The sequence below is a fragment of the Lepus europaeus genome, chromosome 16, assembly GCF_033115175.1.
Source record: "Lepus europaeus isolate LE1 chromosome 16, mLepTim1.pri, whole genome shotgun sequence".
NCBI lineage: Eukaryota > Metazoa > Chordata > Mammalia > Lagomorpha > Leporidae > Lepus > Lepus europaeus.
In genome coordinates, this window is record NC_084842.1 from 25861110 (window position 1) to 25883082 (window position 21973).

Sequence of the window (21973 nt, forward strand, 5' to 3'; positions counted from 1 at the left end):
CAGCTCCCTGCTAATGTGCCTGGGGAAGCAGTGGAAGATGGCCCAAATACTTGGGCCCCTGTCACCTAAGTGAGAGACCTGGGTGGAGATTCTGGCTCCTTGCTTGAACCTGACTCAGCCCTGGATATTGTGGGCTCTGGGAGTGAACTAGAGGATAGAAGATATCTCTCTGCATTTCTCCCTCTCTGTAATTCTGGCTTTCAAATAAATAAATAAATTTTTAAAAAACAAACTTCTGTAGATTTTCTTCTATCAGCTTTTCAAGCTTCATTACTAAAATGCTTATTTATTTTTGAACTTGTAAGATATAAATCAAGAAGTATCTAGAGCAAAAAATGTTTATTATTTGAAGTGGGAGACATTTTAATTAGCTTGATTTAATTATTTCACATTTTAGGGTCATAACATTACTTTGTACCCCATAAATTATAAATGCCAACTTATAATAATTTTTTTTATGTAGTAAAGAGAAAAATCCAGACCAGACAATGATAGAAAATTTGACAATTATTCTCTCTTACCTTCCTATCATCAAAATGTAAGGCATATTTCCTCTTTCCTTTTATGAGAAGACGTACTTTGAATTACTGGTCTTATAGTAAGTTCTCCTAAACTATTGATTCACTTGTACCCTATGTTTCTTGATATTATCTTGGTTGGATCAAGTGCTGGTGTCCAGTAACTGTGGCTGGTGAATCTGAGGCTCAGACCCAGGAGAGGTAATTGGCCTGGCAGACACCAAACTACAATCCTGGTCTAGGAATACCACACTATGACAGTCTACGCAGCAAACCTGGGTTAACAATTATCACACCAGGAGCAGACTGGGCCCAGAGCATCACAGCTCCAGTATGCTGGCCTGCAGAAAACTCACATTTTTCGCAGATGGAGCCCAGATATCAACAGTCAAGACTTCAGCATCAACCTTTCTGACTTCACACAAAAGTTGCCCTAGAATCTGAAAATACCACTGGATATCTGGGATAAAATTTCTACCTGGGATAACATGATGTTTACTACTTTAATGAACAGTAGTTCTCACCCAAGTGAAATCAAAAGCTGTGCACACAGGAGGTGCCCACTAGACACCAATTAACTGGAAAGCTAAGCAGTAAGTCATTAGTGACCATTATCATAAGAAAAACCCCTTGACTCCTACCAGGTGCAAGGGATAACGGAAGTGTAGACCACAATTGATAACTATACCGTGAAGTATCTGAACACTCTTAGATAGGCAACATCTTAGGCCGGCGTCGCGGCTCAACAGGCTAATCCTCCGCCTAGCGGCTCAGGCACACCGGGTTCTAGTCCCGGTCGGGGCACCGGATTCTGTCCCGGTTGCCCCTCTTTCAGGCCAGCTCTCTGCTGTGGCCAGGGAGTGCCACAGTGGAGGATGGCCCAAGTACTTGGGTCCTGCACCCCATGGGAGACCAGGATAAGCACCTGGCTCCTGCCATCGGATCGGCGCGGTGGCCATTAGAGGGTGAACCAACGGCAAAGGAAGGCCTTTCTCTCTGTCTCTCTCTCACTGTCCACTCTGCCTGTCAAAAATTAAAAAAAAAAAAAAATAGGCAACATCTTTTCTGCTTCCATGTAGGCTTCACTGGTAACCTACTTTTGGCAGCCTATGCATTTTTTTTCCTCTGCAGAAGGAAGCCAAAAGAGAGGCCAGAAGAAGGATGTTCAGATAGACAGAAGGATGGATTCCTCTGACAAATCCAGGTCATACTATGGGAATTCAAAATGTACTTCCTAAGAATGAGGATTTGTTTTCTTCATGCTGGATCCCAATTTCTGTAGCAGTCACTGTTATCCTGAGAAGCTCCCTGTGGCTGATTGCTAAACAGCCTCCCCCTCTACATATGTTAGATGACCTGTGTGATCCATCCCCTACCCCCACAGAACTGACACACATTTTATACTACACCACATGCTAATGCTTCTTCCCATCCTTCCATTCATAAAGAGCACATTTACACACACACAAATTACCACAAGTACAACAGACTTGAGGCTTGAGTAAACAGCACCAGTACTACCAAGAAAAGAGAATTTTATGTAAGTGTGGATTCCAATTCTAAGTAATACATAACTTACAAAGTAATTTTTAGGGCCGACACTGTGGTACAGTGGGTTAAGCCGCCATGTGCAGCACTGGCAATCCTATATGAATGCCAGTTTGAGTCCTGGCTACTCCACTTCTGACCCAGTAACCCTGCTAACACACCTGGGAAAGCAGTGGAAGATGGACCAAGTGCTTAGGCCCCTGCATCCACACAGGAGACCTAGAAGAAACTCCTGGCTTTGACCTAGCCCTGACCATTGTAGCCTTATTTTGGGGAGTGAACCAGTGGATAGAAGATACTCTCATTCTCTCTCTGTAATTCTTATAATTTTTTTTTAAAAGTAACTTCCTAATGTACTTACAGAATTCAATTTCAAAAAGAATAACCAAGAAATTACTTGCTTCAGATAATACTTAACCGCTTCTGTCACCTGAAATATTCAGATACTATACATGAGACTGCACATGCTGCTTTATTTTCTGTGTCACCTTTAAAGTACTAATTTCTCTAATTCCTTTTCTACATCATCCTCCTAGATAATAATGCAAGTTTTACCTATGCAGAGGTGCAGAGGTTTTGGGGAATATATGACCTACAACAAAAGACATCCAAGCACTCAGAGGTGGCCTGCAATACCCTGACTTTGACCCCGACCTCAACATCTAAGCTTCTTTCCCCTACCACCCAGTCACTCATACTCACTTAATCTTAACCATTTTTCCTTCATAAGCAAGTTTCACTATTGCAAAGTACTTCTTTGTTACTGTCTGACCTCATAGGAATATTGTGTTTTATTGATTCACAGAGTACTGCCTGGCTTGTGTAAGATGCTCAAAAACATGTACTAAATAAATTATAATTTCTTACAATACTCAAGAGTTGATCCTTTAGCGGTCAATAAGCAAGTAATAAAATCTTGGGGCCCTTACTTACCAATGTAGAAAAAAAAGGCAAGAAAAAGAACACATCTACCTACCAACTCTTGTTAAATTAGGTATTAAAAATGGACAGCTAGGTGAAGGTTTTTAAGAGAAATAATCATTAAATTTTTTTGAGACTACCAATTTTGAAAACAGAAAGTTTATTTAATCAACCTACAGAATGAGGACTCCCAACTGCCTTACATACAGCCCTCCAGCCATTACCCCAGCAGGTCTGCACCGTGAAGTGGCAAAATCAGAAAAGCAATTCTGGAGAGCAGCATGATGCTTTTTTTTTTTTCTAAACAAAGGAGTAAGCAGGTCGTAGGGTGAGCAGATACAAATCCTGCAAACATTGGTCATTCTAACATTTGTGGGAAGTTGAGCCACTGTCATTGCCCTCATCCCAAAGGGCTTGGACAATCAACTTCAGTTTAATGAAGGTATCACTCAGTCAAGCTACCATAAAGTTCCTTGTAGAGGATTATGAAGAGAAAGCTGGGAGGCAGAAAAAGTAGTGAGTTTGGCATTAAGGGAGAGAGGAGGAACTCACTGCAAATATTGTTCTTTGCTAGATCTCTAACCCCAGCCCTACCGCCCCATTCTTCAGAGCTCTCCTTTTGTTGCAAGCAACAGTGGTTACTGGCGTCCCCTTCCTAGATTACGGAAACCAGTCAGGACTGCACCACTACTTAACACGGTGTGGTAAGAAGTGTACCCGGCTTGGTCCTGGGCGGCTGACCTAACCAAGTTTCTTCTGGAAATGGTCCGTAAGTTACCTGCCACCGAGAAGGGGCAGAAGAACCAACCGAGAGTGCGGTGCAGACTGCGGTGGCTGTCTCCGGTCACGGGAGGTCTGGGACGAGATCCGGGATGTCCACCCAGCTCTCAAGGTGGGGACCGGGGACCGCGGCTGAGTACCAGCCTCTCACCGCGCCAGATCCCGACCCGTCGCCGCGGGGCGCCCACGAAAGGCTCGCATCCACCGGCCGGGCCCGCACGCCCCAGCCCCGCTTCTCTCGGACTTCTAGCTCCCGGGTGGGGAGCCGGGGCCCGCGAGGAGGACCACGCCGCCGCCAGCGGGGTCTCCGAGAGCCGGTGGCTCGCACCGGAAGCGGGGAGGGCCGCGATGAGGCCGCGGGCGCTCGAGGCAGCCGAGACCGGTACTCACCTCCGGCGGGCGGCGGACGGCCGCGGCCAGGCGGCTCCAGGTAGCGACGAAGTCGGGCGGAGGGGCCCGCCGGCTCCGGCAGACCAGAGCTAACAGGGTCCCCAGCAGGAAGGCGGCCGCGGCGCAGCTCAGGTACAGGATGAGCCGGAGCAGGACGGTGCACGGCCCCGCGCCTCCAGCCGTCTCCCAGCAGCCGGGCGCCAGGAAGGAGAGGGCCACGGCAGCGACTGCGGCCACGGCCACGGCCACTCGCCAGCTCCTGCCGCCCGGGTCCCTCGGCGCCGCCGCCGCCGCCGCCTCCGCGTCCCCCCGGGACTCCCGCCGCCGTTCGTCCCTGGCGCCCGGGGCCGGCGCGGGGCCGAGGCCGGCGCCGCTGCTGTCGGTGGCATCGGGGTGCATGCTGCGTCCTGTGCCTCTAACGACAGGCACATCTCCTGCCCTGCTGGCCCCCGGCGCTGCCCTGGACGGTGGCCTCTGCGCGGCGCCTCCCGCCCTCGCCACTCCCGCCGCCACTCCGGAGGCACGGGGAGCCCGCGCTCATGCCCTCGCCGGCGGCCCACCGAGGGAACGGCTCCAACAGACGCCGCCGAGCCCCTCCCAGCGACCCCTCAGCGCCGCCCGCCGGCGCCGGCCCGGGCGCACCCAGGTAGCCGGCCCGTGTTGTGACTGAAGCCGGCGATGCCTGACGCGGGGCGGGGGCGAGGGCGGCCCCGAAGTGCGTGTCAGGCGGGGGGCGGGGAGCGACCGGGCCTCTGACTGACAGCTGGGAGGTGCCGGGCCCCGTGCCCACCCACGGCGCGGGGGCGGGGTCCGGCCGGCCGCTGCCCCACGGGGAGGGGGCGCGACCAATGGCTGCGAGAAGTGCCCTTTCCCGCGCTCCCGCATGCCCTCCCCCGCCCCCGTACGGTCTGTGCATGGAAAATTTTGCTGCAGGTGTCGGAAGCCCAGGTGATCCCTTAATTCTCGCTCTCGGCTCCCGGTGACAAGTAACGTCCTCGCCTTGCCCACAACCCCCCAGATTTCTGCCTTGCGTCCTCCCCTTACTTAGATCCAACGGCAACCATTCTTGATCCTCACTTTTCATAGCTGCTAACGACCCTCCCTTTCCCACCCGGGGGCCTCAGGTAAGGTCTGGGCGAACGTGGAGTCAGTGAAGCCTGCAGTTCTCGGTTAGGGAAAGGCCCAAAGAAGTCTGCCTGGGGCCAGATTGCGTACAGAGCTGCCGGAGGCACTTTGGCTCCAATCTTGGGCTCCGGGTGCCAACTCTTCCGTGCAAACGCTGTTATCTACGCAAACGGAAGTGGTCCAAGTAGTGCTGAGAGTACATTTGTGCCCCTTCTCCTCACGTGGTCCCAAGACGGTAATATTCAGATAATGCTTGCGAGAAGGTGGATGCCAGTGTGCTACATAAACCCTGGCAATTACTGCTAAGCCCAAGGAAGCAGCACAGGGATCTCTAGTGGATAATGGAAGTAAAGGAATACTGAAGAGACTACAGATTGTTTATTTTAAAGAGGAGGAGGGAAGGCAAATCAGGAATGAGAAGAGGAAGAGAAGAGTTAAAAAGATTAGGGGAGCAGTGAAAAATACAAGGATGTGGGGAACATTTGAAGGCAAGAGACCAGGAACTCTCTCCATGTCGCTCTAATAAAGAATTTCAGTACATGGATCTATACCTTGTATATTATTATGTTTTTGAAAAGGAATCTGTGAGTTTAAATAGTGTCATTGCAACAAAGGAAAAATACAATAGTCATATGAAGGAAATAAAATATTTAGTGGATATTGATTGCTTTGAAGCAAAGTATTACCCAAGAGGTTGCTATTCAAAAGAAAAAAATTACTGGTATCCACAGATATTCGCAGTCCACCTATGTATTCAGTTCACGTCTTCATAATAAATTTCCCTGGAATGGATTTCAAGTGGGAGATTAAGGCAGTCTCTAACATTTAGCTAATAATATATCCCGAACAAATTGATACAGTAGTGAATTATTTCATATATCTACATAAAAACAAATATAGTCACATTTGTTATTTCTATAAAGCTTTGGTTTTCAATATTAATTGGTATTCATGGGGCACTTCATTCTCTTATAGCTTGTTAAGTCAAAAATTAGGAAATAATGAGTTCCTGTTCTCTCTCCTTTAAAATAAAGCATAACTGATTTTTGAAGAAGTCTTTTGTCTGCAAAATGGTGGTTAATATTCATCCCTTTGGGGCTCCTCAAGAGTGTAGGCTACAGATCCAAATTGTTTCAAATAAAGCATAGTAGTTTGTTTTTACCAACAATCATATCTACATTTTTTATCATTTATGTGCCAAGAGCTGAATGCCTAAGGCTTTATACATTTCCCAATTTAAACTCATAGCTAACAATAATAGTAAGTAATTGAGCACTTAACTGTGTGCCAGCTACTCTTCTAAGCACTAGATAAACTTCGTTTAATCATGACTACAACCTGCTATATACCATCAGGATTTGATTCTCAAGGTATGTGGATTAGTTTCAGAGCTTGTGCATTGAAGCGCTATACCACAGTGCCTCCTCAAAACTCTAATTTAGTCATCGCATACAAGTTTTAGAGAAAAGCACGGTTTAAATCCATGAGCCCAAGACTTAAGATTCCATGTTTGAAAGTATTTAGTTTTGCTGCTTTCTGAGAAGACCACAATCTTCACTAGCCCCCAACAAGTGCTAAGTGATTATAACTTCCATCACAAAAAGGGGAAACTGGTCTGACATTTTGTTGACAGCCCGATCTGTAACTTTTTTTAAAAAAAGATTTATTTATTTGTTTGAAAGTCAGAGTTACAGAGAAAGAAGGAGAGGTAGAGAGAGAGAGAGAAAGAGGTCTTCCACCCTCTGGTTCGCTTCCCAATTGGCCACAACAGCTGGAGCTGCGCCGATCTGGAGCCAGGAGCCAGGAGTCTCCTCCAGGTTTCCCATGGGGATGCAAGGGCCCCAGGAGTTGGGCCGTCCTCAACTGCTCTCCCAGGCCACAGCAGAGAGCCGAATCGGAAGTGGAGCAGCCAGGCCCTGAATCTACGCCCATATGGGATGCGGGCACTGCTAACAGTGGCCCCACTTGCTACGCCACAGTGTCAGCCCCTCAATCTTTAACTCTTAAGATCATGGTCTTTCTGATACAGCAGTATGTTGTTCCCAGGAGAAACACAGATCTGAAGAAATGTAAACCTGTAGTCAGAAAACCACTTGGAAGTTAAAGCTATGCTGCTTCCAAGTCAGCAGTGACAATCTCTATCCTACTCATGACTGGAGAAAACACTGAGAGGCAAAGCTAAGATGAGGGTTACCAGAAGCCAGTGCTGTGGTGTAGCGGATAAAGCCGCTGCCTGCAGTGCCAGCATCCCATATCGAGGCCAGTTCAAGTCCCGGCTGCTCCACTTCCGATCCAGCTCCGTGCTATCCTCATATTGAAACTCTGCTAATGAGCCTGGGAAAGCAGCAGAAGATGGTCCAAGTGCTTGGGACCCTGCACCCAGTGTGGGAAACCCGGAAGAAGCTCTTGCCTCCTAACTTTGGATCAGTTCAGCTCTGGCTGGCTGTTATGGCCATTTGGGGAGTGAATGGCCATTTGGGGAGCAAACGGCCATTTGGAAAGTGAACTAGTGGATGGAAGATATATCTCTCTCTCTGTAACTGCTTTGCAAATAAAATAAATACATCTTAAAAAAAAAAAAAAAAGGATTAGGGGTTACCAGGGAGTGAATGCAATCAGGAGGTACTGAGGGAGATAAAAGTCCTAGCTCAGGTTTTAAATTAGAATCTACATGTTCCTTCCCAATAGTAAGTGTGGAGTGTGTGGAGTCCTAACAGGTCGAAGGATTAAACAGCAAATTAAATAGGGGTGTCTTATTTAAATTCCTTATGGCCAGTACATTCAGATAGGATGCTCCATAAGGTTATCTTCATTGTTCTCTTAAGATGGGAATGTCATCTGCTTTACTTCCAAATGTAAAATTGAGTGGAAAAAAATAAGTTTAAAATGCTGGACAGCCACAGGGGTTGTGGCATAGTGGGTAAGGCCGCTACCTGTGACGCCAGCATCCCATATGGGTGCTGGTTTGAGTTTCAGCTGCTCCACTTCTGATCCAGCTCCCTGTTCATGGCCTGAGAAAAGCAACAGAAGATAGCCAAAGTGCTTGGGTCCCTGTCACCTATGTGGGAGATTGGTTCCCAGCTTCGACCTGGCACAACCTCGGCTGTTGCAGCCATCTGAGGAGTGAACCAGTGGATGGAAGATCTCTTTCTGTCTCTTTTCTCCTCCCTCCCTTCTCCTCTCTCTCTCTCTCTCTCTCTGTAACTTTAAAATAAATCTTTAAATAAAAAGATGCTGGACACTGTGAGTAGACCACAACTGATTTCTATCTCAATGAAACGTCTTTCTTCCACTATTTACTGTGTTTCTCCTTCAGCTTCCTGAGCCTCTGTCCCACCCCAGCTTTAAGCTAGGACCCCAAGATGAGACAAAACTTATAAATTCATAGCTCCCAAGAAATAAGGTAGTTTGAGATATAATAAATCCCAAGATGTATTGTGAATAAGAATAGTGACAATTTCTCAATTGGATTCCCTAGGTTATGGATAAATGAATTTCCTACCTTTATACTGTCATGTAAACAACATTGAGTACTTATGGTATTAGTGTCCTACAAACTACTACAAACTTTGTGGTTTAAAACAACACAGATTTATTGTCTTGCAGTTCTGGAGATCAGGGGTCTAAAATCAAGGTACTGGCAGGTCTGCATAACCTCCGGGCTTTCTGAGAGAATCAGTCCATTCTCCTTTTCAGCTGCCAGAGGCTACCCTGCATGCTTCTGCTCACTGCCTCTGCCTCGCAAAACTCGAACCTGTAGCTTCTGTGTTTACAGCTCCTACCATTGACTTTGAACTTCCTGCCTGTCCAAGGACCCTTGTGATTACCTTAGACCCACTACATAATCCAGGTTAATCTTCTCATTTTGACCCTTAATCCCATTGGCTAAATCCCTAAGGCACCATACTCATGTGTCCTCGAACTAGGAGGTGGATGTTTTGGGGTGCCAGTATTCTCCGCGGCTACTCTGTGCCCGAGAGTTAAACCAGAAATTGTGGCATGCAGTACATTCTGCAGAGAGATTTTCTTCTCTGTAATTGTTTAAACTGCCCAACTCGTTTATCAGCAGGTAGAGGACTGCCCGGCCCACGTCTTAACTTTCGCTGAAATTTCACAATCCCCTCTCATCAGTGTTGTTTTTGTAAAACAAAGTCACAAGATGATTTAGCCGCCTTGCCTACTAACGTCCCAAGGTAACTACTGCGCCTGCCCTCTTCGCGGTAACCCATCGTCCAGGCCGCGGGCTGCAGCATTCCTTTTTTTTTTTTTTTTTCCCTCAAGCCCGGCCCATTCGCGAGGCCCTCGGCCGGCCCTCGGTTCCCTGGGCTCAGCCGCCGGCCTTCGGCGCTCTGTGACGCCGGCCGCCCGCAGGCGCGCGAGGCGGGCGCTCGCCCGGGCCCCGCCCCCTTCCCGCCGGACGCGCGCTCGCGCTCTCTCACCGCCCACACGGTTCCTTTTCCGCTCCCTCCGCCTCCGGAAGCTGCTGCTGGGGGCTGCGGGAGCGCGCGCGCGCCGCCGGGAGCCGCGTGCTGGGGCTGCGGGAGCGCGCGGCCGCGGGAGCGAGGCTCGGAAAGGCGCGGGCGCCTTGCGGAGGGGCGGTAGTGGCCGCGGCTCCCAGGTGAGCGTCGCGCGCGGGGCCCCTTCCGCCCGGCCCCGCGGCGCGTCCGCCCCCCCACTCCCACCCCACTCGCGATCCGTTTTCCCGCTCCGGAGCCCAGGCGGCGGCGAGCGCCCGGGGTTGGTATAACGCAGCCTGCGCGGGAGGTTGGGAAGGCGGGCCGCGGGGGCCCCTGTGCTCCGCCACCCTCCGCCCGGCCAGCCCCTGGCGCGGCGGAGTTACCACAACAAAGGCGGCCTAGCCCGCGGCCGGCGGGGCCGGGAGGGCCGGGAGGGCCGGTCTGGTCCTCCGGACGCGTTTGGGGTGACGTGGGGGTCAGGGGCGGCTCTGAATTCAGGTGTGGTCGCCACTGGGGCTGGGCTCTGAGCGCTGCCGCCCACCTCTGCAGGCTGGAGCCGGAACCTTGAGGCCCGCGGGCAAGCTGTTTACCTTCTGCTGCCTCCCGGGAGTCCGAGGGGGTCGGGATCCGAGCCCCGATTTCCAGGAAAACAGGTGTTTACTTTGGCTCGAGATTGTCGTTTACCCAACTGGCATCTTCTTGAGGACCACAGAAACGTAAGGTCACAGTTAACAAAGATGACAGATTGACTCTGGGTGTTCTCCTGAGGTGTCGGGAAGGCACTAGTATTTTTATTGCGGGCGCTTCAGGAGCTGTACACACGGTGAGTAGCTCCGGTGACTCCCAGGCAGCTTTGGCAAAGCCCTGGCCTGATTGAACACCAGGGGGTATTATGATCTGGCAGATTATCGCTTCATTTTTGCCCTTTGCCAGTGCACTATAAAGCGTTATCTTAATTACCTTCATAAGCCACCATTCTTCTTAGTTGTACCGCGGTGTAAATGGGATCTCACTAAGGTTGAGGTAAATGTTATCAAACGGATTGTTGCATACATAGCCATGTAAATTAAGTTCAGCCACCTACCTGAGTGCTGAAATCCTTACTCTCTGTTGGGTGTTAGGAATAGAAAATTAGTCTGTGAAGGCTGCCAGGCACTGAGCTATGCACCAGCTCTCATGGACTGTGGCCACTTAGGGAGCCTGACCCTTGCAACCACTGGGGACTACCTGACTGTATCCTGGACCTGCAGACAAGGGGATGGTTCTGGTGTCTGTCTGGAGAGGGTGAGGGAAGAAGGCAGGAAACTAAGTTGGAAATGATGCTATTTTTCTATGTAGTTAGCAAAGAGCAGAACCAGGGCTCCATATTCAGTGTTTTAACTCTAGACTCTTGTCAAATAAACAGTTCTTGGAATGGCTGATAAAGATGAGCAACACACTGGGAACTGGTTAGGTGACAAGTGTCCGGGAGGGGGTAAAACTTTGCCTTGGGACAGACCTTGTGTGCCGGCAGGTTGAGCTGCTGCTGCTTGGGAAACCTCCCGTATTGGTGTGTCTGGCCTGGAGTCCCACCTCTGCTGCTAGACAGCTAGGTGGCAGCAGATGCTGGCTCAGGCACTTTGCTGCTTTTGTGGATGGAGTCCCTAGCCTGGAATTAGCCTGGCCCTGGCGATTGCCTGCATTTGGGGAGTGAACCTGTTGAACAGAAGTTTGATTGCCACCTCCCACTCCCACCCCTACTCCCATCACTTTTCTGTGTCTCACCCTCTCCTCCCTTGAAATAAATAAGTCAATGTGTTTCTTTTAAAAAATAAATAAATAAAAGCCTTTTGCCTTTTTTATCCTCTTGGGTTCTGCTGCGGAGGCCCTGGGAATTAAACTGACAGGGCTGATGGAACAGGAGAAAAGTCAGGCAGATTTTACTTGATGTTAATTTTCCCAAGACTTGGGACCTTCCTGGAAAAGAAGACCCAAAGAAATGAATAGGCCTGTAAGTTGATAGCCCATTTTTAACAAAGAACGAAAAGTTGTGAAGATAAACGGTTTTAGGCTTTTGGGGACTGTAAACTATGAAAAGATAAATATGTGGGGGAACTAATGTAAGGGAAGGGCTGTCTGAGCAAGGTTTAATTGTGCCGGTCTAGCTCATTGCCAACCTAGTCATCAAGATGAAGAACCTTCTCTGGGAGATGGGACTTAGGGCAGTCCTCGTTTCTCAGAGGTTTCTGCTCTTAGATGAGTGAAGTTCTCTAAAGGCTTTTACATCTGTTGATATCTTTAGCTCAAAATGATCATTATGCTAAAATGACATTTTTTTAAAGATTTATTTTATTTTATTTCAGAGTCAGAGTTACACAGAGGAGAGGCAGAGAGAGAGTGAAGTCTTCCATCCGATGGTTCACTTTCCAGATAGCCACAAAGGCCGGAGCTGTGCCAGTCCAAAGCCAGGAGCCAGGAGCTTCTTCCGAAGCCAGGAGCCCCATGCAGGTGCAGGGGCCCAAAGACTTGAGCCATTTTCTACTGCTTTCCCAGGCCATAGCAGAGAGCTAGATGGGAAGTGGAGCAGCCAGGTCTTGAACCGGCACCCATATGGGATGCTGGCATTTCAGGCCAGGGCATTAACCCGCTGAGCCACAGCACTGGCCCTAAAATGGCATATTTTGCTGTGATGTATTCTGATCCTTTTCACAAGCTAGATGGGAAACTTAACTATGAAAAAAAAGGATTCAAAGAAGTATCTGTAATCATTTGATTTTGGGACTTGGACCTAGTTCAGGGTTTAGAAAGATTGTATCCTCCATGTGTATGAACTTACTTGCCGCATCCCAGCAAATGCTCATCCAGTCTTTGCTCCAGCATTTCTAGTGACTCAGGGCTCATATTAGAAGGTAGCATTTCCGCTTTTCAGCAGTTCTGTTAAACTCAACACCTTAAAAGTACTTAAAGGCCAGCGCTTGGCATAATAGGTTAAGCCTCCGCCTGTAGTGCCTGCATCTCATATGGGTGCCAATTTGTGTCCCGGCTGCTCTAGTTCCATTCCAGCTCCCTGCTGATGGCCTGGGAAAGCAGCAGAAGATGGCACAAATGCTTGGGCCCCTGCACCCACTTGGGAGACCCAGAGGAAGCTCCTGGCTCCTGGTTTCAGACCCGCCCAGCTCTGACCGTTATGACCATTTGGGGAGTGAACCAGCGGATGGAAAACCTCTCTGTCTCTCCCTCTCTTTGTAACTCTGCCTTTCAAATGAATAAAATTTAAAAAAATTAAAACAATTTTAAGTACTTTCATCTGCTGATGCAAGTTCTACCTCTGAAACTACAAATAATAGATCTGCAAACTTTTTTGATATCACAGTTCGGAACTTTAATCAGGAGTCCTCAGGGCTGCTTCCCTCTTTACTGTCCTTCATGTGGCTCTGTGTGTTGCTTTGGCTGTTTTGGAATATCCCTTCCTGCTAGGGTTTTGGCTTGTTGCTTTTCCTCTGCTTGTTTCAGTGTAGTGTGTGTTGATTAAGAGTGCTAAGTCTCCAGCCAGAATGCCTGGGTCCAAGTCTGGAATGCAGTTTCTCGATGTGTGATCTTGAGCATTTTGATTGTCTGCCGCAGGTTTTTTTTTTTTTTTTTTTTTTTCCCCCTCCAGTTCACAGTTTGATAAAGGCTGAAATCATTAAGGAAAAAAAAAAAAAGTGTATTTACCACAGTCCAAGAATTGGGATTCAAGTAACTTGAATTTCTAGGCTTAGTTTCTTCATTCTTAGTGTAAGGTAGATGTACTTAGTTGGGAGCTTTACCAGTTCTCTAGGTATTCCTTAATCCAGTCAAATTGACACATGAATTCCCCATCACAGAAAGCCAAGTCTTTTCCTTTCAGGACTATTGGGAAACTGACAGTCCAAGTTAGGAAGGTATTAACTCCAACATGTATTTTGTGCCATACACCATCAGAAGGAACTTTACATAGGTCTCAGTTGAGGTTATTAGGTTGCTATCAGAGAAAATCTTTTGTGTCATACACACAAAAAAGAGGCATGCTGGCAGTATTTCAAATTTAGAATTTCAGAATTGTCACTGTTCTTGCCAGAGATGTTCTTTGGAAAGGGAGTTTCCTCGTAAGCCCAGAGTAGGACAGGGGAGTTACTAGTTAATTCAGAGCTCTAAATTCTTGTTACCTAGGGCTACTGATTCACTTAATTTGTGGTACCAAGGAGGTTTATTCCAATTACTTTGTCAGAGGAAAACTGCGTGACAAATAAAGCCAGCAAAATGTGGTGGCAAGCACTAGCATGTCTTTACAACTTTAACTGTACAAACCATCCTTTTAAACAACACACTGTTCTTAAAATCATGTTGCTAACCAGGTCCCATTTTCCTTTTAAAAATCCCCATGGTGGGAAGGTCTTTTTATCTGACTACTGTTTACCCTCAAACATATCATAAATATTACAATATGTGAAAGCAAAAAAAAAAAAAAAACAAGCCTCAGGTCGTGGTCTTATGGAAGGATCATACTGAGAATCAGGATAGAACAGTAGTTAATAATAGGATCTTAAAATATGCCTGCTTTTAGAGTCCTGGCTAGGCCACCTGCAGTGTGACTGTGGGAAGGTTCTCTGCTTCAGATTGCTCATAAACAGCAATGATAAAACCTCTTAAAGGTGTACTTTGAACGATGCTATTACATAGTAAACACTACATTTAACTGCTAGAAGTAGAATAACATGAAGCACTAACACAAGTGAGGCTTGTTTATGCTGGTAATTTTATTTCCATACAAGGATTTCCGAAGCATAAGGGTTGGAATGATTTAGATGATTGGTTTTTTGAAGATTAAAGAAACGGGGGCCAGCACTGTGGCAAAGCAGGTAAAGCTACCACGTGCAGTGCCGACATCCCATGTGGGTGCCATTTTGAGTCCTGGCTGCTCCACTTCTCAGTAGCTCTCTGCTAATGTGCCTGGGAAAGCAGTGGAAGAGGGCTCAAGTCCTTGGGCCCCCTCACCCACGTGGGAGACCTGGGGAGAAGCTTCTGGCTCCTGGCTTCAGATCAGCTGAACTGCCATTGCAGCCATCTGAGGAGTGAACCAGCAGATGGAAGATGTCTCTCTTTCTCTCTGCCTCTGGCACTCTGGAACTCTGCCTTTCAAATAAATAATCTTTTTAAAAATTTTTTTAGTAAATCTTAAAAAGATTAAAGAAACAATAGCCAAGAAAAATTTAAGCTTTCTATCAATTTATTTCCCAGCAAAACCCAGAAACTTTTAGAGGAATATTCACATGTCTGTTAATAAATTTATATAAAGATGTGCTAATTTTGGACCAAGCACTAATAACTTTTAACTTATGACTTAATAAAATTGTTCTTTATGCTTTAAGATATCTTCATTTCTTCAGATTCTATGATCCTCCATCTCTTATACTTTAACAACTTTTGGTTTCAGTTTTTTTTCAAAGTTCAAGAAAATATTCCTTCTATATTTAGAGTTTAAATTACAACTTTTGTTTTTTTTATTATTATTAATGAGATACTTTATTTATTTATTTATTTATTTTTTGACAGGCAGAGTGGATAGTGAGAGAGAGAGACAGAGAGAAAGGTCTTCCTTTTGCCGTTCACCCTCCAATGGCCGCTGCGGCCGGCGCATCTCGCTGATCCGAAGCCAGGAGCCAGGTGCTTCTCCTGGTCTCCCATGCGGGTGCAGGGCCCAAGCACTTGGGCCATCCTCCACTGCCTTCCCGGGCCATAGCAGAGAGCTGGCCTGGAAGAGGGGCAACCGGGATAGAATCCGGCGCCCCCACCGGGACTAGAACCCGGTGTGCCAGCGCCGCAAGGTGGAGGATTAGCCTGTTAAGCCACGGCGCCGGCCACAACTTTAGTTTTTTTTTTAAGAAGATTTATTTATTTATTTGAAAGAGTTACACAGAGAGAGGAGGAGAGGCAAAGAGAGAGTATTCCATCTGCTGGTTCACTCCCCAACTGGCCACAAACAGCTGGAGCTGTGCCAATCTGAAGCTAGGAGCCAGAAGCTTTTTCCAGGTCTCCCACTTGGGTGCAGGGGCCCAAGGACTTGGGCCATCTTCTGCTGCTTTCCCAGGCCACAGCAGAGAGCAGGATCAGAAGTGGAACAACCAGGACTCCAACTGGCGCCTATATGGGATGCTGGCACTGTAGGCAATGGCTTTACCCACTATGCCATAGCACTGGCCCCACAACTTTTCCTAAACTGGTTCTTGATGACGTTTGACACTGTCTCTAGTACTGTCCAAAGTTTCAACTTTCATTCTAGTTTCTTAGTATTGTAGTACGTTAGCTTTTGATCACAACTACTAGCATGGACCAATGGCATTTCACACTCCTGAGACCCTGTAGGTTTTATATCAATGCCTTGTATATATATAATGCATTTAAGTAATGAAAACAAGTTTCATGAGACATTACTTTTACAATTTGGTATGCACTATTATTCTGTATTCTGATTCTTTTTCTAAATTTTTATGTTTATTCTCTCTTTTTTTTTTTTTTTTTTGGTTAAATATTTATTTTTTTATTTGAAAGGCAGAGTTAGAGAGGGGGAGAGACAGAGAAAGAGATCTTCCATCCGCTGGTTCACTCCCCAAATGGCTGCAACAGCCAGGGCTAGGCCACACTGAAGCCAAGAGCCAGGAGCTTCTTCTGGGTCTTCCACATGGGTGCAGAGGCTCAGGCACTTGAGGTATCCTCCACTGCTTTCCCCGGTGCATTAACAGGGAGCTGGATTGGAAGTGGAGCAGCCAGGAATCTCATTGGTACCTATATGGGATGCAGGCATTGCAAGTGGCAGCTTAACCCACTATGTGACAACAGCAGCCCCATTTTCAATGGCATGACTTAGTGAATTGATGTTATATTGGATTGTGATTTGCTGTCCATGAAATACTGGTCTGAGGTATGCTTTGGAACAGTTTGCTTTCGAAATTTGAAGAAATTTTTAAAAACTTTTAATTGCTAAGGGATTTTTAACTATATAACAGAGTGAGAAAGGAAAAAAAAAAAAACAATAACCACAACTTACTTATGCCATTCCTTGACATTTTATTTTCAAGGTGAATTATCCTACAAAAAACGGTAACTTTTTGGATAGGTTAGTGACAGTGTTATGAAAGTATTCACTTTAAATTGGCTTTTTTATTTTATTTTTTTCAGTTAGAGTGGGCAGAATTGGATTCTGATGATCATACTGTCTATGTTTGTGGTGCTTCAGAATCACAGATCTTTTCCCAAGTCTTTTTCGCCCCATTTTTCCCCTTCCCAGCCACTTATTACCTTCTGCTCTTAGATGTTTACTGCATGCCTGTCAAACCCATGCTCTATAACTTTTTTTTTCTTTTTCTTTCTTTTTTTTTTTTTTTTTAACAGGCAGAGTGGACAGTGAGAGAGAGAGAGACAGAGAGAAAGGTCTTCCTTTTGCCGTTGGTTCACCCTCCAATGGCCGCCGCGGTAGGCACGCTGCGGCCTGCGCACCGCGCTGATCTGATGGCAGGAGCCAGGTGCTTCTCCTGGTCTCCCATGGGGTGCAGGGCCCAAGGACTTGGGCCATCCTCCACTGCACTCCCTGGCCACAGCAGAGAGCTGGCTTGGAAGAGGGGCAACCGGGACAGGATCGGTGCCCCGACCGGGACTAGAACCCGGTGTGCCGGCGCTGCAAGGCGGAGGATTAGCCTAGTGAGCCGCGGCGCCGGCCATGCTCTATAACTTTGCTTCTATGTCTTTGCCGACAAAGGCCATAGTATTGTATATTTTAAGTTTTTTGTTTAATTAAGATTTATGTATTTATTTGACAGGCAGTTACAGAGGGAGAGGCAGAGCCAGAAAGTGAGATCTTCCATCCACTGGTTCTCTCCCCAAATGGCCACACAGCTAGGACTGAGCCAGGTTGAAACCAGGAGCCTGAAACTCCATCCAGGTCTCCCATGTGGTTGGCAAGGGTCATCATTCCACTTCTCTCTCAGGTACATTAACAGGGAGCTAAATCAGAAGTGGAGTGGCCAGGACTGAAACTGGCACCCTCATGAGATAGCTGGGGTCACAGGCGGAGGCTTAACCTGCTGGGCCACAACATTACTCTCATGTTTTATACAGTTACATTGTTACTCATCTAATTCTGTTTGTTTTCGTCATCAATATCTTTGTAGATCTCCATCTTCCTCTTAGTAGGCATTGAGGTTGTTTCTAACTTTTTGCTATCACAGATAGTGCTGTGATTGACATCCTTGTACATATGTTCAAGATAACACACCATTAAGTGCAGGGCTAAATTTTGATCCTGGGTCAGTTTCTGACTCAGTTCATTCTTTTTGAAACAATGAGCATACTTCCACTCATCATTTAAGTACTGAATGTACTGTATAAATATCATCACAGTAATAGTAGTGGAAATAGTAAAAATTCAGTGGAATTCATGGTGATTTTTCTTCTAAAGATCAACTCTTTTTTTTTTTTTTTTAAGATTTATTTACTTACTTGAAAAGCAGAGTTAGAGAGAGAGGTAGGTCTTCCATCTGCTGGATCCCTCTCCAAATGGCCACAATGGCCAGGGCTGGGCCAGGTGGAAACCAGGAACCAGGAGCTTCTTCCAGGTCTCTTACATGGGTGGCAGGGCCCAAACACTTGGGCTGTCTTCCAGTGCTTTTCCCAGACCATTAGCAGGGAGCGTGATCGAAAGTATAATAGCTAGGATACAAACCCTGCCTGTATGGGAAGCCAGCATCACAGACAGTGGCTTTACCTGCTATTCCACAAAGCCAGCCCCTCAAGATGAACTCTTGATTTCTACTTTTCCCCCATAGTTTTTGCTTAAATGTGTAAATTGTATAGATAATAACTTTGTGTTCTGTGTTTTTGATTGTTGATATATTATCTAAATCAGATGTCTACAGCCTTTTTCAGTAAAGGATCAAGTGGCAAATATTTTAGTCTTCATTGGTTTTACGGTCTCTGTGATAGCTGCTCAGCTGTGCAGCTGTCGTGTGAGAGCTGTCAGAGACAACACCCAAATCCATGAATGGGCTGAGTTTAAGTGAAACTATTTACGACAACAGATGACAGGATTATTTGACCCACAGGCAGTAGTACTACTGTGATCTAAATAATTATCTTAATAGAATTGTTATATTTCTCTACACAGGTTTTTCAGTATTACAGAAAATGCAGTAAATAATATCATTTCTTCTTTTTGATATTGGGAAAATTTCCAGAAGTAAAGTTACTGATTCAAAACATTTGTGTCTTAAGAGTTCTGAAAATTGATTGCCCAATGTCTTTTAAAACGGACAGGTTTCCATTTTTATTAGTTAAAAGAATAGACTGATTCTATGTGGATAAATAAGATATCCAAAACTATATTAGTTATTTCTCTTCTGAGGATTTGGGTAGCAAATCCTCAGATTTGATTTTAAAATATGAAGATGGCATTAATCTATGATGTGGAAAATATTATGTCTTCTGTTTTTAATATTTATTAAGTTTTTATTTTATAACAAAATTTCCTAAATGTTAAAGACTTAGACATCATATTTCAGCTGAAATTAATAATTTTGTTTTGGAATTTCAAAACTCATTTTTACTTTAATCGTCACTTAGCTTATAACAATATATCACATTTTCCTGAACAGTGTACACTATTTACAAGTTTACTTAATAACACAATTTTTATAATTAATTTCATTAAGGGTCTCAAACATCTGATAAGACACACTTAGCAAATCTAACAAAGGAAATCTTTCTAAGCACTGAGACATTGTTTATAAACCTAAGCCTAAACTTTCTGACTTAGTCAATCACATCCCCTTAAACCTTTTGTTTTGCTTTTCTTAAGTCTTTAAATAGTAGATTATAGCTAAATTTTTATGTCTTATACATCAGAATCTTAAATTCTTCATCACCTAAATGACAGACAAAATTATCCAATGATGATAAAATGTATTACCATTTGTACTTTGACTAACTATATTCACCTATCATATCAGTGTTAGTAATACAAGTTTGCTTCATTTTCAAAGTATGTCTGTACTTATTTTCATATCTTCCTTAGCTTGTAGGTCATTTAAACTAACGTGGCAGTGTAGTAAGGTTGACTTAGGATATACATTGTATAATCTTTTCCTGTCTGATTTAATGTGATGGACTTAATCAAAATATGAATACAGTGAGCACATAATTGCATTATTGGCTAGGTATTATTATTGGAAATGTTTCTCTACCTTTACTGGACACATGACTTTCTAGAGAATTACTTTTTCATTTTTGTGTCTATTTTGTCTTTTTTGCTTTTTCAGTGCTTTTCGTTGCCGCGTGGACAATGGCAGCCCCTACAGACTGGACTCTTTCCTTCATTAGCTCTGCTGCAGGCATATGTGAATATTGTGCTTTCTGGCGGCAAATAGATGTTCTTGTTTTTCTTTCCCTCCAGTAGTGGAATCACCTATACCTTCTAGGGAGGCCTGAGGTTTTTTTTAGTGGGGAGTAGTATTGTAAGTGAAACTCCAAACTCAAGCTTGTTAGTATTTTTTTTTAATGTGATGCTGCTTCTTATACCACTATAATAACAGAGATCAAAAAGGTTTTTTGTTTTGGTTTTTGGTTTTTGGTTTTTTTTTTTTTGGACAGGCAGAGTGGACAGAGAGAGACAGACAGAGAGAAAGGTCTTCCTTTTCCGATGGTTCACCCTCCAATGGCTGCTGTGGCTGGCGCGCTGCGGCTGGCGCACCGTGCTGATCCGAAGCTAGGAGCCAGGTGCTTCTCCTGGTCTCCCATGGGGTGCAGGGCCCAAGGACCTGGCCATCCTCCACTGCACTCCCGGGCCACAGCAGAGAGCTGGACTGGAAGAGGAGCAACCAGGACAGAATCTGGTGCCCCGACCGGGACTAGAACCTGGGTGCTGGTGCCACAGGCGCCGCAGGCGGAGGATTAGCCTATTGAGCCGTGGCGCCAGCCTCAAAAAAGATTTTAAAGGCTATGACTTTATACTGATGTTTTCAATTTAATTCCAATTATGTGGCGTATTAAATCAATTTAAGTCAGTTTTTTTTTTTTTAATCATTGTAGTACATGGATAAATACACATTAAAAGAGTAATTTAAGGCCTACAGCAAAAACAATGGTCCCTGTCACACACTAGAGGCAGTCACTTGGAACATTTTAATCCTTATTTTCTAATATTTACTTTCATGTGTCTAAATAATACATGTTGATTTTTCCATTTTATACAGCATTGGCCGTCTGCTGTGAAATGTCTCTTATACCAGACCCCCTTAACTCAGTGAGACATATGTACTCTTCTCTTGCTGTCTTCTATATGTGATTATGTCACAGTTTGTGATTAAAGATTGAGAAGTTTAATTCCAGGCTACCTGTGCAGCCTATATGTACCTTAGAGTTTTTATCCTCTTTCAGAAGCGCTGGGCAGGAGCTTTTACTTTTAATGGGAGTCATCTCCTTTTTTTCTGCTTCCTCAATAACTGTAGTGAGGGAGCTGAATAGGACAACGACAATAAGTACTAAAGTCTGAAAGTTTAGCAGTCTTCATTGCATTACTTCCAGAATAATGTGTATGGATTGACTTAACCAGTCCTGTGAGGTTTTAATACCATACTTTTTACTTTTTTACTCTAAACTCTTAACTGTTTAATTTGTAGAATACAGAATTTCCTTGGTATTCACCTGGATGTCCCTGTTTGTGATATACTTGCCTTGATGATCAGTTATTTTCTAGTGAACTTAATTATTGGACTTATTTATTTTCAAATAATTGGTACAACCTGATATTACTCCTGTTAGACCCACCAACAATTCACTGAGTTATTTGTTTATTTTAAAACATTTCTCCTCGGGGCCGGTGCTGTGTGGCACAGTGGGTTAAGCTGAGGCCTGCAGTGCCAGCATCCCACATGGGCACCAGTTTTTGTCCCAGCTGCCTCACTTCTGATCCAGCTCCCCGATGATGCACCTGGGAAGTTAGCAAAGGGTGGCCCAAGTTCCTAGGTCCCTGCTACCCGCATGGGAGACCAAGAGGAAGCTCCTGGCTCCTGGCTCCTGGCTCCTGGCTTCAGCCTGTCTTTCCCTCTCTCTCTCTTTCTGACTCTGCCTTTCAAATAAGTGAATAAACCTTTTTAAAAAATGTTTCTTTTCGTATATTAGCCAAATTTCTCAGCTTGGAAAAATTATATGGTGTTTCATTTACCATTGATTATGTAATTATATTAA

The 21973-nt window shown here is 45.4% G+C and overlaps 2 protein-coding genes across 8 annotated transcripts in view; one reads left to right on the forward strand and one right to left on the reverse strand.

Moving 5' to 3' along the window:
• SNX25 (sorting nexin 25) overlaps positions 1 to 4740 on the reverse strand; it is a 163177-nt gene extending 158437 nt beyond the window's left edge. Inside the window, exon 1 of one of the 3 annotated variants that reach the window (XM_062212755.1) lies at positions 4158 to 4731. In XM_062212755.1, coding sequence (XP_062068739.1) covers positions 4158 to 4556 — 399 coding nt within the window. In that variant the 5' untranslated portion in view covers positions 4557 to 4731. Of the gene's footprint in view, positions 1 to 4157 lie in introns of all 3 variants that reach the window. The other 2 variants (XM_062212754.1, XM_062212756.1) reach the window with 2 other exon arrangements.
• A 5081-nt stretch (positions 4741 to 9821) lies between these two features.
• Positions 9822 to 21973, forward strand: part of CFAP97 (cilia and flagella associated protein 97) — a 50037-nt gene continuing 37885 nt past the window's right edge. Inside the window, exon 1 of one of the 5 annotated variants that reach the window (XM_062213308.1) lies at positions 9822 to 9900. The gene's annotated coding sequence lies outside the window, so the exon portion shown is untranslated. Of the gene's footprint in view, positions 9901 to 9981; positions 10020 to 10194; positions 10563 to 11653; positions 11730 to 21973 lie in introns of those variants that run through there. The other 4 variants (XM_062213312.1, XM_062213311.1, XM_062213307.1 and 1 more) reach the window with 4 other exon arrangements.